The sequence below is a fragment of the Protobothrops mucrosquamatus genome, unplaced genomic scaffold (assembly GCF_001527695.2).
Source record: "Protobothrops mucrosquamatus isolate PMUCROS unplaced genomic scaffold, P.Mucros_1.0 scaffold41, whole genome shotgun sequence".
Lineage (NCBI taxonomy): Eukaryota > Metazoa > Chordata > Lepidosauria > Squamata > Viperidae > Protobothrops > Protobothrops mucrosquamatus.
The window spans coordinates 1,611,948-1,626,339 of record NW_015386423.1 but is presented as its reverse complement, the minus strand read 5'-3'; the positions used below and the strand labels follow the sequence as shown (position 1 = coordinate 1,626,339).

Here is a 14,392-nt window from a genome sequence, read left to right as displayed (position 1 = left end):
CCCGACTACTTTCTCTGGCAGCTCCCTCAGGAATCAAACAGCCTTCCCAAATTGATTTTCAGGGCAGCCCCGAACCAAGATGCTCTACCGGCGGCCACGTCTTGGAGCTCAGCTATTTTCAATTCTCTCGCACCTACCTCTGGAAGCTTCTCTTGGCCATCACCTCCGCGTGACTGTCGTTGAGGACGTCCCCTGTAAAGAAGCAGCAGCAGCGCGGCCGGGTCACAAGGCGCCGGAGGAGCCGGGGCTGCCCTCGCGTCTCATCGAGCGCCTAGGGAAGGGCGCGCCAGCCCCGCAGCCCCGCTTACCCGTCTCCCTCATCTCGGACTGGCCGATACACTTCGTGCCGGTTCCCATGGCCACGACTTCCTTCAGGGCTGAAGGGGGAAAGGCAGGTCACGCGACGGGGGAAAGAGCAGCCCGCCCGCCTCCCGCCTCAAGCCGGGCGCCCGCCCCGCCGCCCCCGGCCTGCCGCTCGAGTCCCCGTTGAGGGCCTCACCGGGAGGCGCCCCGCCGCTTTCCGCTCGCTCCGCCCGCAGCACCGCCGCCAGCTCAGTCCACTCGCGCGTGCCGCGGCCCGGCTTCCCCTGCTTCGGCAGCCGCGCTTCATAATGGCGGTAGCAGAGGGCCGCCACTTGGTCGGCGTCCCACATGGCCGAGGGCGGAAGGAGAGCGGAACGGGACCGGAAGCGGGGCGGCCTCTCCCTGTTCCGGCGGGAACCCGAGACGGAATGAAGATTCCCCGAAGCAAGAAGACCGCGGCCAGAGGCTTGTGCCGGACACCCGACCCTGGTTTTCGGTGGCCTCGCGGGGTTCGCGCTGCCCGCCACGGGGCCCTTCCGCCCCCCACGGCCATACGAGACAGGCGTGGCGTTGCCCCGATCCTAGCCGAGCGAGCTGCCCAAAGCCAGGCGCACAAAAATTATTAAAAGGTGAGAGTAAGTCCACTCATTCATGTGACAATCTTTTCGCTCTTTGAAGACTGCTGGCTTGTTTGCCATTCATCTTGCCCAGCAGCTGCTCTGGGCAACTTATAAACATCTTGGTTGCCTTTTCCTGATTGTTGAACATGCCCAAATCTTTTAACTGTTCTCAAAGGGCTGATTTACAGACTCTTCACTAACTTGATGAGCCTTCTTCAGAACCTGCTTCATTTTGAACTGTGGTACCTACAACTGGATAAATTATTCCAAATAGAGAATGGCCAGGGCAGAGCACAGTGGAATTATTTATATTTCATATTTCTAAACCGCCCATCTCTCTCAAAGAGGGGCTCTTTCTAGTTCCTGTGGTTTGGACACTTCTGTCAGTGTATCTCAAAATATCCTTTCCCTTTTTAGGAAATGTCACACTGCTGGCTTATGTTTAATGCCAATAAGGACACTGTGATCTCTTTCACAAGCACTGCTGTCAAGCCAGATCTCCCCCCACCCAAGTCAAATATCTTGCATTAAACAATTACTTGATGGTTGATATCTGATTCTTTTACTGTACCAACTAATTGCTAGAAGTGAAATGCAGGATGGTGTAAACAGAACAACGAACACAAACTCTTTAGCTTTGTTTCATGAGATAGGCTGCTGCAGGCTGAATATAATGAAAGCAATTTCTGAATGCAGCATTACCTGGGGCTATCAGAATGGAATAAATATTGAGTAGCTTTTTATGGGAAGAATCAAGGAAGAAGGCTCCCTCTGATTCTGTTAGCATAACAATATAAGTCACTAAAATGTACTAGCTAGTAACACATGGAGAATTAAACTGGAACATCTAATCACTGGTATCCTAACTTTTACATTCAGTGGAATTAAGATGTGCCGGGACTGAACTCAAGTTGATGGTCAAGCAGGAATTGGGTTGACAGTCTCTACAACCCTGTTTGGCTGCAAAGACGACACAAACACCATCACTGGTAGATTTAAATCTCAAAAGTCACATCAGAATCTAATGGACAAAGAAATGGCCGAATGCACAGACAGCAGAGAGCTAGTGGCTACAATGAGGCGCCTATTACAAAATAAAATTACAGACTTCATTTATTCATGGCTGGGGGGGGGACCCAGTAGCCCTGGCCTGTTGAAATCTAGAAATGACTTTCCCTGTCTTCCATGCTTCTGATGCAAACTGCTGTGTCACACTGAAGTCCCCTCACTAGAATCTGACAAAGGATCCTTCTTCTTGTCCTCAGGCTTCATGGCGGGAAACAGCAGCACTTCCTGCAAGAAAAGGGGATTTCTGGTCACTCAGTGGAGCTTCTTTTCCAAGAAAAGATCCTATTAGAAATCTTCAGAGCCACATAAGCATTATTTCCACCTAAGCTCTTTTAAGAAATGTCTATGGAGATTCTCAGACATCCAAGTCATGGTTGTCCCAAAGGTGCTTTTTTCAAGAGGCAACTGGACTTTGTTTTTCTTTGAAGATATTTTGCTTCTCATCTAAGAAGCTTCTTTAGCTCTGAAGAATTTCCTCCATTCCCCACCATCCAGTCAGAGCTGAAGAAGCTTCTTCGATGAGAAGCGAAATGTCTTCAAAGAAAAACAAGGAAGTCTTTTAAGAAATGTTACGCTTTTCATTAAAGTAACATATTTTCAGTTACAAGCATGTTTTCAGTTCATTAGTTCTCACAAGTGTGCACATTAAAGCGCAAGGATGATTCCTATCCCTTTTATATGAATGCAGTAGCAAATCTAAAATTGCTGCCTCAGAATATAGGAAGCAACCCATCCTCCATCCAGGCAGGCCTGAACAGACAGAAAGTAGCCATCTATTAAGGAGTGCTTACCTTAATATTGTTTGAATCAGTCAGGAACATGGTAAGACGGTCAATACCCATGCCCCAGCCAGCTGTGGGGGGCAGCCCATACTCCAGAGCCATGCAGAAGTTCTCATCGATAAACATTGCCTCATCATCACCAGCAGCTTTTGCCTGGGTTGGAAATGAATAAGACAAGGGTCATCTGCAGAGCCAGTCAGGGCAACTGGGGCTTGGGGGGAGAGAATTAGGATTATATAATAGTTATTATAATTATATATTATTATACAAAGTGAAACACAAACATTTCCCATTTCTGCTTCCAATAATTGGATTCTAAGTAGACACTTCTAAATAAAAAGCACAGACCAGTCCTCAAACCACTCTCTCCAACTGTCTCTTCCATCCTGAGTTCTGCCTGGATTTGCAGCTTCTTCTAACAGGAGACGGAACCAATGGCCAGGAAAGTCTTTGCACAATGACCCATAGGGCAAAGGCGGCATTATCTATATTCACTCATGTGGCTACCTCACAGATGGACTAATCCTGTAACCATGCTCATTGGTGCTCCCTCCCCATTTCTGTGGAACAGTTTGTCCTCATATATCTGAACTGCGTCCTCCCTGGTGGACTTTGGGACAGCCCGATAGAAAGTGCATTTAGTATAGACTGTTTTTCTCCTCAGTTTTCTTGCAAGAAAGCTCAGAGATAGTTTGGAAGGGAGATTTACTGAAGTCTTAGAAACAAACAAACAAAATTCCCACTCAAGAATTTTCTCTGCTACATGTAACGCTGGCCCAGCCACAGATCAGTTTCACAACCCAGTAACTTCCATCCCGATACCAGGGGTCGTATGGAGATCCAGCTCTCTGCATTTTCTTCCCCCATTACATATAGTCCTCAACTTATGACTAGTTACTTAGTGACCATTTGAAGTTTTGACAAATTCCCACAAAGATACTTACAACCCAGTTCTTGCAGGTCCAGTCCAGGCCTACACCCTCACTCACCTTAGCTTGATCTTCAAATAGCTGTCGTTGCCGAAAAGGATCATTCAGCTCTGTGTAGGCATTGCAGATTTCCTTCTTCATCACAAAGAGCTCAAACCGTTCAGTCAATCCTGCTTGAAAACGGTGCCTGAATAAACACCAGAGAAGAAGACTGAAGACTATACAGAGAAAAGTAATTCTTCTGCAACCAGAAGAATTCTTCTGCAACCAGGTCAGTTGGTCTGTATCATTCACTCTATTTCATGAGATGGGACAAGAGATTTGAACATCTGCTTACATCGTTAGCTCTAGAATCAGCTTGTCTTGTTTTGTACATATCAAACTTGTGTCAAAATGTCTATCTATTTTATATGACGTCTGAGTGAGAGTGGGAAGGGTAGGTTATATGCATGCACATCCATACTTACATAACCACAGCACTTTTCCTTACCATTTGGCTAGGGGACTCATGATCTGTGGGTGATCACAAATGAATGTGGGATTGATACAGGTGACTTCTAAATATTCTCCAACCAGCTGAAAAATAAGGAATAGGAAAAGGCAAAACAGCTTCAGATAACTGTTTGGGAATAATTCTTTACTGTCAAAAATTGTGTAACATGATTAAATTATTTTCAGGTTCATTCACATAACTGTACCACAGCAAAGACTTAGGACCATAGTTTTACAGCATCTCCCAGGGCCACTGAATGCAGCAAGTATTTTTTTTCTTAGACTACTGTGATATGCAGTAAATATTTATAATCCTTTTGGTTTACAATTTAAACTGGATATTTTATTGTTATCGCACAATAAGTACTCCTGTAATTACTATAGATGATACAATAACAATTACCAATGAATCATTCATTACTATAGACATTTAAGGCACCAGGATGGAAAATAGGAGATTGTGAGTTCAAGTTCCATGTTAGCCACGAAAGCTAGCTGGCTGACTTTGGGGCAGTCACTCTCTCTCAGCATAACCTACCTCATAAGATTGTGGTTGTTGTTGTGGTGGGGAAAATAGGAGGAGGAAGCTGTGTCAGATATGTCCGCTGCCATGAATTATTTGTAAAAATAACAAGGGCAGGATACAAATAAATAAATACGTAACTCAATAGTTTACAAATTTATTAAACTAGTAAGCAAACCTTAAAAAAGGACCCATTCCTCTGTCATTGTCAAAATGTCACCTATCCCAGGGAAAGCTTCATTTGACCATTTCTCAGAGGCCCGTAAAAGACAATAACACTTTGAATTACCATCTCAGAGAACTGCTGTAAGAAAGATTTTGGGAAGTCAAACTCCCTTCTGAGATCCACCTCAAATAAGAATCAAGAGAAAGAGCCCCTTCTTACCTTATCTAGGAGCCTGGCTGTTGTCCGAGGGGGTGGGCATTCAACGCCACGCTCTTCACAGATAGCATCAAAAAATGAACGAGACTCTGCATGCATAATGTGAAATCAGACATGACACTACTGCACACGAGTGCTTCCCCTAGCTTGGGCTTTAATTACTCATGCTTTCCCTATCCCTAGAAACAGTAGGTGTACAGCAAAATACCCCATTGGCTCAGGAATTCTGGGAGTTGAAGTCCACGAGTCATAAAAGAGCCAAGGTTGCCTACCCCTGGTCTAGTCAAATCTAAAGCAAATAATTGATCTGTCTCAGAAGAAAACTTAGAATGCAGGCCCGCGCTTACTGTCTGTAATGAGGATCTCTTTAAATTAAAGAGGGAGATAAAATGTCTTCCACTCTCACCTTCTGTGTCAAACTGATCTGCCGCAGGCAGTTTCACTCCCAGTGCTTTCTCCAATTCATCCACCATATTGATTTTCCGGAATGGAGGTGTAAAATCTATTTCATAAGCTTGGCCTTCTGGGCCTTCAGGATGGTAAGTCACCTTGTATCCACCACTGATATGTTTCACCATTCCTACAGGAGAAGACCACTCTTTTAGCCTGGCAAATTTATCTTTTCCAAATGGATCTTCAAATGACCTACTAAGCATTTTTAAAATAAGAACACTTGCCACAAACCTGAAATCATTTGTTCTGTGATCTCCATCAGATCATGGTAATCCGCATACGCCATGTAAAATTCACAAGTAGTGAATTCTGGATTGTGGGTTAAATCAATTCCTTCATTCCGGAACTGACGCCCAATTTCATAGACCCGGTCCATTCCACCAACCACCAGCATCTGAAATATACCAGTTAATGAGCCTTTTCAATATGAGAAGACTCATCCACAGGATCACAAATTGCTTCCAGGAGCAACACAAATCTGTTTGATATCTGATTCCCATTTCAAGTATCTGAAAGAATCTGCTTCCCATCCCTGATTTCAGATACCAGCCATAATCACTGATTTTGTACCATAGAAATTAATAGTAGTGAACCAACCTCTATCTGTGGAGGCTGAGGGAAAACAGAAACTAGAATTTTTAAAAAGGCAAAGAAAAAATATTGGGTCTACTTAACGGAGCTTGAATTTGGATTAGGAAAGAGTATGTAGTTCAAAGTAATCCTGTGATTTTCCAGATTGAAGTTAAATTCAACCCAGCCTTTCCCATTCCTAGCTCAATTTCCAAATCATTAAATCACACAATATCTTTTACTATCTTGTATTTAACCTGGCTATTTTCTAAGTTTGATAAGGCCCTGTATATGGAACCAGATTATAGAAACATATGTATGTTTTGCATTGGGCACGTCACAAAAAGATACATAAGTATATCTGAGCTGCTGCTTGCCTGATTTAACTATTCACCTTGTGGTAGAGCTCTGGTGCTATTCTTAGGTACAAATTCATGTCCAGTTCATTGTGGTGGGTGATGAATGGCTTGGCCACTGCCCCACCAGGTATGATATTCATCATAGGTGTTTCAATCTAGTTGGGGAACAAAAAACAGGCAGAAAATATTGTCTCTACATTTATAAAGAACCTTAAAGAAATTGATTTTGAAGACAAATAAGATGGGAAAAACAAATGGGAAAACATTCCTAATCCAGCCTACTAAAGAATTCAAATTCCAGGCAATCAAAGAAGCAGTGAGAAAAAGTCTGCAATAAGAACATAATCTAAAAGACAAAGGCTTTATTAATAACAAAAATGAGATGAGGCACTGAAGTAGCAGAGTATGCTGAGGTACAGGAACAAAACCATAAAATTAGCTCCAAATGATTAATTACTTTACTAAAAAGATCTAATTTAAATGATCGATTGCTTTACTAAAAAGATCTAACTAACATAGCATGACTGAAAACACAAGCCTTAAGATTCTCTGCTTAAAGAACTGTGTCAAATTAGAATTGAATGTGTAATTTTAGCCACTACTACTTTGCAATTCAGAACATTCTGTGTTGTATTATAGAGAGTGATCTGTCTCACAGCCCAATGAACTGTTAAAGGAAGGCACCTGACCCTTGGCACTTCGTCCAGGTACTCAACAGCCAGACGAAACTGGTGGAAGGGAAGTTATTCAGAGATATTCAAACAGTTCTCTATCAGGAAGGCCATATGCTGTCTCTTGGGCACAGAGATTGGCAGTTTCTCATTGCTACTACTGATGTTTGCAGGAAGGAATGCCTTTTCTCTGCTTCTCTAAATTACCACTTTGCAGCTGCCATTGCCTCCACCTCTAATATATGGGCATACAGGAAACATGGTATCTTCTGAACCAAACAGGGGTACTGAAGCATGATGACCATCAACAAGCTGTGTTAGAGGACCTGGAAGATCATTTACCCAACCACAATCTCTTCTATAACATCCCTGCCTGGCCTCTTATAAATGTATTTTTATTCTGACAATTTATATGTATTTGGTGTCTTTGCTCTATAATTTAAGCTTAACAACTCAAGGTAAATTGCTATAAAGGACTAATCTTTGAGATATCTGCAAGCAATTACTGTACAGCATTTTTAACATTTAAAAACAAACACCCACCTCCAAGAAGCCCAATTCATCCAGGAAGTTTCGAAGGTATGTTATGATTTTTGCTCGAATTATGAATTTTTGCCTTACAAAATTATTAAGAATTAAATCCAGGTATCTCTGCCTAAATCTGGTTTCCTAAAAATAAATTAAAATGAAGATAATAAAATGCAGCAAGGAGACATTCTTGGAGGCTATCAAACAAGTTGCCAAGAAAGCAGCAGCATGTCTGATACCTTGTCTTTGAGCCCAAAATGAAGATGAGGGAGCATGTGTAGGCACGGTGACAGCAGAACAATTTCATAAGGAATAATACTCAATTCCCCTTTCTTGGTCTTTCCAGGATTCCCCTGGACCCCAATGATATCTCCACGGCGAAGCTTGTTGTTAATACACATATATTCTTCTTCAGATTTGTAGTTTCTAAAAGAATTTTTAAAATTCAAAAAACATTTCTAGGTAAATCTTTTCAGCCTTATCAATGAAGTAGTCACAATCCACTCTATTCTACACTGCAAGGGGAAAACTTCTATAAAGATTTTTTTTTCCCAAATTGATTCACCAATAGTAAAAAAGTATTTACATATCAAGCCTAGCAAAAAAATTGAATTCATTTCAATCTCAGACTTAGTTACAAGATCTGAATTTTGTTCTTAAATTTACCTGCATACAACTATTTTAATGAGGCATTATTTGCTGATTGCCATGCCATAAGAACTTCTTTAGATACACATTGGATCAAGCCAAGTGATCATCTAGTGCAGCATTCTATATCACACAATTCGATGGATTTGGGAAACTCACAAGCTTGGACAGCAGGACAATATCCCTCTTCTACTACTGCTCTGCAACAACTGACATTTAAGATATACTCCCTGGGATTCCAGAGATAGCAAACAGTCATTAAGATAAATAATAGTCAGGTAGACATAATATTTGTTATGTATATGTAGGGGTGTGGGTCTATACGTATGTTGTATATAAGATGTTTAGGTGTGTGTCATGTATGTGTTCACTTTGAGAGTGGGCAACTAAATTTCATTTTTGATGTGTGCCATTGTGCCCACAGAAAAAAAAATGAAAATAAAAGTTATCTTATCTTACAATTTGAGAAATAAGTTGTAAGAAATAAGCCTCTCCTTATGTAGTACCTTGGAATTTGCTCCCTTGTGCCATAAGTATATTGAGTTGCCTACCTAGTTTAATCAATAAAGCACACTGGAATGGTACTGAACATATTAACATATTAAGATATTCTGAGTTAAAAAAATGGAAATCAGCACAATATTCAAAATGCTAAGAGCTCAAAACCTTATCAAAATGTTTTGAGCCTAGCTCTTAAAACAAAGGGTGGGGTTTGAACTCACAACCCTTTTTAAATAGTTAAAATAACATGCAGAAACATCAGAATATTTTCAAGAAGTTATATGATTAACTTTGCTTTAATCCTCTTCTGGAAAGAAAGTACGTATTTGAGACACTATTACTTAATGCAATCTTGGACCACTTATCAGACCATGGTTTTATTTTCATATTCTTTCTACCTTTCCTCAAAAGTTTGGATAGAGGGAGACGTTTAAGACACTGTTGACTCCTGGCAACTTCCTGGACAACTACCTTCCTTTTCTTGGCAATATTTTCAGAAGTGGCTTGCTACTGCCTTCTTCCTAGGGATGAGTGTGTGTAAATTCCCCCAAGGCCACCCAGCTGGCTATGTGCCAAAGGTGGGATAAGAACTCACAGTCTGCCAGCTTTAGCCTGGTGCCTTGTAGAAGTTAAAACTGGCTCTCATCCTCAAATATACAGACCAAAGCAAAACTAAAATATACAATCAGGAAAAAAAGTAACTAATGCTTACCTGGAGTTTGCCATCACCTGTAATTTAACTCCCTCCCCACGAAGATCATAAAATATCAACTTTCCTCCAGAGGCACGTTTTGCATGGATACGACCTCCAAAAACAGAACCAAAAAGAGTTGTCATATGATCACAAAAAAGCACACCATAACAGACGAGCAAGCCAGGAACAAGAGCAACCCCCCCTCCCCCCCTTCCCTGCATTCTCCATCAAGGGCCAATCTGGCAAAGTGACCTAGAAAAGAATAACATACCCTAATGGCTATATCACACTTCTTCCATTCCAAAAGAGCCTTAACAGAACATGACATCTTATCAGAATCCAGTTATATTTCCTTTCTATCTATCTTCTCTGATATAAAACCACTTCTTACTCTCTCCTGGATCCTGTCATACTCCTAAGGGGGAGGGGGGTATGCATGGGGGTTTTATTACTTTCACTTCCTCTATTCACTACAAAGTAACCTTTTGTTGATTGCTTTCGGGTTTGCTAACCATCACAATGTAACCATTTGCCTTTCATCCTATGCCCCTCAGAACTTAGCGAGGAAAAGGGTGTGTGTGAAAAGATGCAGCCTCCGGGATCTGTGTGAGGAGCTGTTGAATGATAGTGCCCAACTGGAGCCATATTGATGTTATCTTTCCTGGATTTAACACCTAGAAATCTGCCGGTCTGAATTGCCCAGAAGAACTGCGGGGTGGGGGCTGCTTCGGGACACTTTAAAACATCGATTTGTAAGGGAATCCCTCAGATCCTGTCTATTATGCCTGCTATCAATTTCTCTTAATAAAAGTTCCTGTTGGAAGAGACCACTTCCAAGATTGAAGTGGTTCCTTACACATCTCCTGGTTTTCCATCAGAAAACACACTAATAGGTGTTTTTCTTTTGTTACTACTTTGAAGCAGAATGTTATCTCAAATCTCAACTACAGCATCTGGGGGGGAGGAGAGAGGAGGAAACAAGATCCGCATTGAAATTGCTTTCTTCCCAATATCCCAAGTGAGCCTTTACCTGCCACTCTTACTGTGACGTTGGTTAGCTGATCCCCTGCTTGCAGGAAGGTATACTTCTCTATAAAGTCTGTCAGGGAGAGATCCACGAGAAACTTATGCGGGTAGGGATCCTCGGAGCTACCCTTCAAGTGCTGAATGGCTTGACTACGGATCTTGTAGTATTGCTGTCAAGACAACGAGGGAAGACTTTTGAAGGACGAAAAGGCTAGAGGGGAGAGAAAAGATCTCGCAAGTAGAAGCTCCCGGCCTCCCTGCCCCGAGCAACGCCGGACTCGCTTCCAGCCGCTAGAAGCCAGCCACTGGGCCGGGCCCACGCGCGGCGGGCGAGCCAGGCCGACCACGCTGGAGGCTCGGCTGTCCCGTTGCCGAGGGGGGGGGGGAAGCAGGCGCGGCCACAGGCTCCCCGCCCGCTCACGTTGGGGTCAAGATTCTCCTCCTCCTCCGCGCCCGCGGCGTCGGCCCGGCGCGACGAAGCCTTCTCGCCCTGCTCCTGCTGCTTCGCCTCCTTCTCGGCCGCCTTCTTCTCGGCCTTCAGGCGCCGCTTCAGTTCGCTGCGAGAAAAGCCGGGGACTTTAGTGTCGCCGCCCAGCCGCGCGCCCCCCGTCCCTTCCGCCGTTCAGCCACCCACCTCGGCTGTCTGCGGCCGCCACTCAAGAGCCGTCGAGCCCAAGCCGGGCGGCCCCCCGACAGCAGCCGCGCCAGGGCCAGCATGGGCGGCCGGCGAAGCGCCACTCACTTCTTGCTAAGGTGAGACTCGGCCTCGCTCGAGGCGGAGAGGCTCGAAGCCGTCGCCATCTTTACCGGCCGGAAGCGCGAGAGGGACTTCCGTCCAGCGAGGAGTGGGCGGGCAGACGGGGCCGTGAGTGGGCGGGGCGTTCAGCCTCAGCGGGGCGACCCCTCCGGCCGGAGGGCGACGATCGCCGGGAGCGCTTCGAGGTTCCGGGCGAAGTTGCAGCGGTTTCCCTTCCCCGCCGGCGCCCGCGAAGGAAGACCCCGAAGCAGCCGGGAAGCGGCCCTTCCCTCCGGCCTCGGGACCTGCCTCCGGGAGAGCGCCGATGGAGGGGCCGAGGGTGCCCGCGCTCTTCCCGCGAGCCACCCGGGAGTTAGAGCAGGTAGTTCGGGCCCCGCGCGTGGAGGAGGCGGGCAGTCCTTTCGGGGGCCCCGATGGTCAGCGGAGCCGTCAAGGCTGCCTGGCCGTCCAAGGGCGCCTGGTCGTCCAAGGGCGCCTCGGATGGGCCAAAATTGAAGAGAAACTGCAACTTCTGAATCCGGTTTTCTGCTGCCCCCGCCTCCGAGGAGCCTTCGCTGCGCTCCCCCTCCCCCTCTCCCACGCAGCGCCTCTGACTCTCCCAGCGACTGACTGCCGTGCTCTGAATTGCTTTCCTTCCAGGAAGATGGCGAGCCATCGGGCTGGGCGAAGCCCGGGGCCCTCGGGCCTTGAAACTTTGAGAGAGTCGCGAACCCCCCCGGCCGCCCAGAGGACGGTGGAGATCTGTGAAGTCAGTGCCATGCCCCCCAGCCGCCGTTCTCCGGAGTCGGAGGGGCGCCCAGAGCCCCCGTCGGCCGCCGTGGCCCTGGCGGTCAAGGACATGAAGCGCCTGATGGGGGAGTTCGGCGTGGACCTGGCCACGGTCACTCAGGCTTTTCTGAAGAACAGCGGAGAAGTGGCAGCCGTAGCCGGCTGCTTGCGGACCGGGCGGCGTCCAGACGGGCGTCCTTTTTGGAACAGACAGGACGATAAGGACTTGCTGAAAGGCCGAGAGGGAGCCAGGAACAACTTAGAAACAAAATATGGAATAGGGAATGTAAATAAACGTGTGTTGTTCAGGGCAAGTTCATGCCAGGAGTGAAAATCGCCAAAGCTGCTGCAGTAGGGACAGTTCTTTTTGTTTGTTTGTTTGTTTTTTGCAATTTTTATTTGCATAGTAAGCTATTTACTGTTAATTATGATTGCAGCTGTTCTTGAATGGTCAACGTGTATCTGACAATAAAGTTTTACAGAACAGACATAGATATTTTGTTACAGCCATGTTTCTCAGTTAATTGACAGAAATATTCTGAATATTAGGCAAGAAGCTATATTTTTTTTAAAAAAAAGTACAGACCACATTATCTACAATGAAGCAGGGCCCAAATCCAGGTCAAGGGAACAGATCCATGGCCATGGAAAGCAGTGCAGCTGTCTACCAGATTGTAGACTGAGTGCAGATTGTGAACTGATGGGACAAGTAACTATAGAAGCGTAGCACTTCCGGAAGGTTTTGGGGTGCTTTTGCTTCCTTATCAGCTACTCCCAACATTGCTCTCAGGGCAAATCCCAGGTGTTCCCTCATTCTTTCATGTCGGGATCCATCTACACAGGCTGCAGCTTCCTGGGGCAGTCTAGCTGTAATGCTTTGAGCTGCTGGAAGCTGGACAGGCAGTTTTTATATTCGACTTGGTCAAGAGATCAAATGCCATGTTCTTTTGTTCATCCTCAGATCTTGCAAGCCGGTAACCCAAAAGTTTCATAGCTTCCTTGCAGATATTTTGTAACATTGCTGTTTGGAGATAAGGAAGAGTCTTTCTCCAAGCCTGTGACACATTCATTGCATCTCTGGCGTCAGTATCAAAGACCTTGGTACCGAGGCCTTGGCCATGTGTGATGTGCTGCACCCAGGACTGAAGACTGGGAAGGAAAGGAAGCCCTGCAAACTGATACAGCTGAGCAGCTCTTGCCAGGGGGGTCTTAACAATATCCTCGTAGCGCACCAAGAGGTAGCGATCTTTGAGGGACTGCTTGATCTCGATGTATATGTCAATGTGGCTTTTGCAAATTGCCTTCATGGCGGCATAGGACTTCATGCCCTTCATATTATTATGCCTCACCACAATCTTTGTGTCACGGGCAAGTTCATTTGGTACATTCTCACGGGAATGGAAAACAGCCCTGGGATCACGGACCAGGTGGATGATTCTGAGGTCCAGGGAGGGGTCAGTGAGGAGAGGATAAAGCACCTTGATGTTGAGGAAACGGACTTCCTTTAAGACAACATGGCTGTATGTCTTACAAGCCTCTTCCACTTTGCTGAATGGATAATTTCCACAGAGTGTCTTGCAGGAGTGTTTGGAGATGATGTCACTGCGCTGGAAAAAGTCACATGCAGGGGGAGAACACAAAGCCCGGCTGGTCTCCCACTGAAAGAGTGCAGACTTATTCTTATGCTCATTCATATAGGCATCAAAGACGGACATGTCACACTTGAAGACTGACCAAATAAGGTCCCGCACTGCCATGTGCAAGACCTTGGCGCTGTTTTGGTACATAGCTGCCCACACATGCCAGGCTGGTTCCATCAGGTAGAAAACACTGGGATGCTGACTGAAGAGCTGCCCTACAAAGGATGATCCAGACCTCCAAGAAGAGAGGATGAGGACATGCTTCTGGGTCGACTTTTCCTGGGGAGTGTGCTGAAGCTGAAAAATGAAACAGAGGAGAACTGCTCCCTGAATTACTAAGATCACCAGAACGTCAGTCTTGTTTAGCTTCAACATGGCTGCCTGGAAGTGAGAGCAGAAGAAAGACAAGTGTCAAAATGCTAAACTATGTTTCCTTGTTGTCTTAATAGCTGCTGCTATTAATTGCTTGTGGTAGCTGTCCTGTAAACTGTACAAATATACCGGTACTTGGAATATTGTGTGTTGTTCTGCTCGTCATACCTAAAAAAAATATTCGACTTTAGAACCCCTGTACTGTAGAAATAGGCCTAGACCCCACTTTCCCAGGCAAAGGAAGTCCAAGAGTGATCAGAAAATTATAATTCTCATGGCACTAGTTGCTGTAGAACTTACATGACA

General features: G+C 45.3%; 3 protein-coding genes across 3 annotated transcripts in view; all 3 read right to left on the bottom strand.

Annotated features, from left to right (window-relative positions):
- ADAT1 (adenosine deaminase tRNA specific 1) overlaps positions 1-365 on the bottom strand; it is a 22,856-nt gene extending 22,491 nt beyond the window's left edge. Inside the window, exons 1-2 of the mRNA XM_029283223.1 lie at positions 309-365; positions 138-192 (exon numbers count right to left, since the gene is read on the bottom strand). Coding sequence (XP_029139056.1) covers positions 138-192; positions 309-357 — 104 coding nt within the window. The 5' untranslated portion in view covers positions 358-365. The remainder of the gene's footprint in view (positions 1-137; positions 193-308) is intronic.
- A 1,655-nt stretch (positions 366-2,020) lies between these two features.
- KARS (lysyl-tRNA synthetase) lies at positions 2,021-11,350 on the bottom strand. The gene is made up of 14 exons (XM_015811421.1): positions 11,292-11,350; positions 10,971-11,106; positions 10,554-10,719; positions 9,542-9,635; positions 7,920-8,106; positions 7,696-7,821; positions 6,517-6,636; positions 5,784-5,946; positions 5,506-5,679; positions 5,103-5,188; positions 4,193-4,278; positions 3,763-3,889; positions 2,783-2,926; positions 2,021-2,216 (listed from the first exon to the last, which is right to left on the bottom strand). The coding sequence occupies exons 1-14, from the start codon at positions 11,348-11,350 to the stop codon at positions 2,133-2,135; spliced, it is 1,752 nt and encodes a 583-aa protein (XP_015666907.1). The 3' UTR covers positions 2,021-2,132.
- Positions 11,351-12,937: 1,587 nt separating this feature from the next.
- CHST4 (carbohydrate sulfotransferase 4) lies at positions 12,938-14,089 on the bottom strand. Its single transcript, XM_015811420.1, has one exon. It carries the CDS (start codon positions 14,087-14,089, stop codon positions 12,938-12,940), a length of 1,152 nt encoding a protein of 383 aa, XP_015666906.1.
- Positions 14,090-14,392: the final 303 nt, after the last annotated feature.

What these genes read in the sequence shown, in the direction of transcription:
- KARS (XM_015811421.1), bottom strand. Translation starts at nt 11,350, where the DNA reads ATGGCGACGGCTTCGAGCCTCTCCGCCTCGAGCGAGGCCGAGTCTCAC. An exon ending in CAGGTGATGGCAAACTCCAG is followed by an intron (nt 8,107 to 9,541) that starts GTAAGCATTAGT and finishes AAATTCTTTTAG; the next exon opens with AAACTACAAATCTGAAGAAG. An exon ending in CACAGAACAAATGATTTCAG is followed by an intron (nt 5,680 to 5,783) that starts GTTTGTGGCAAG and finishes CTTCTCCTGTAG; the next exon opens with GAATGGTGAAACATATCAGT.
- CHST4 (XM_015811420.1), bottom strand. Translation starts at nt 14,089, where the DNA reads ATGTTGAAGCTAAACAAGACTGACGTTCTGGTGATCTTAGTAATTCAG.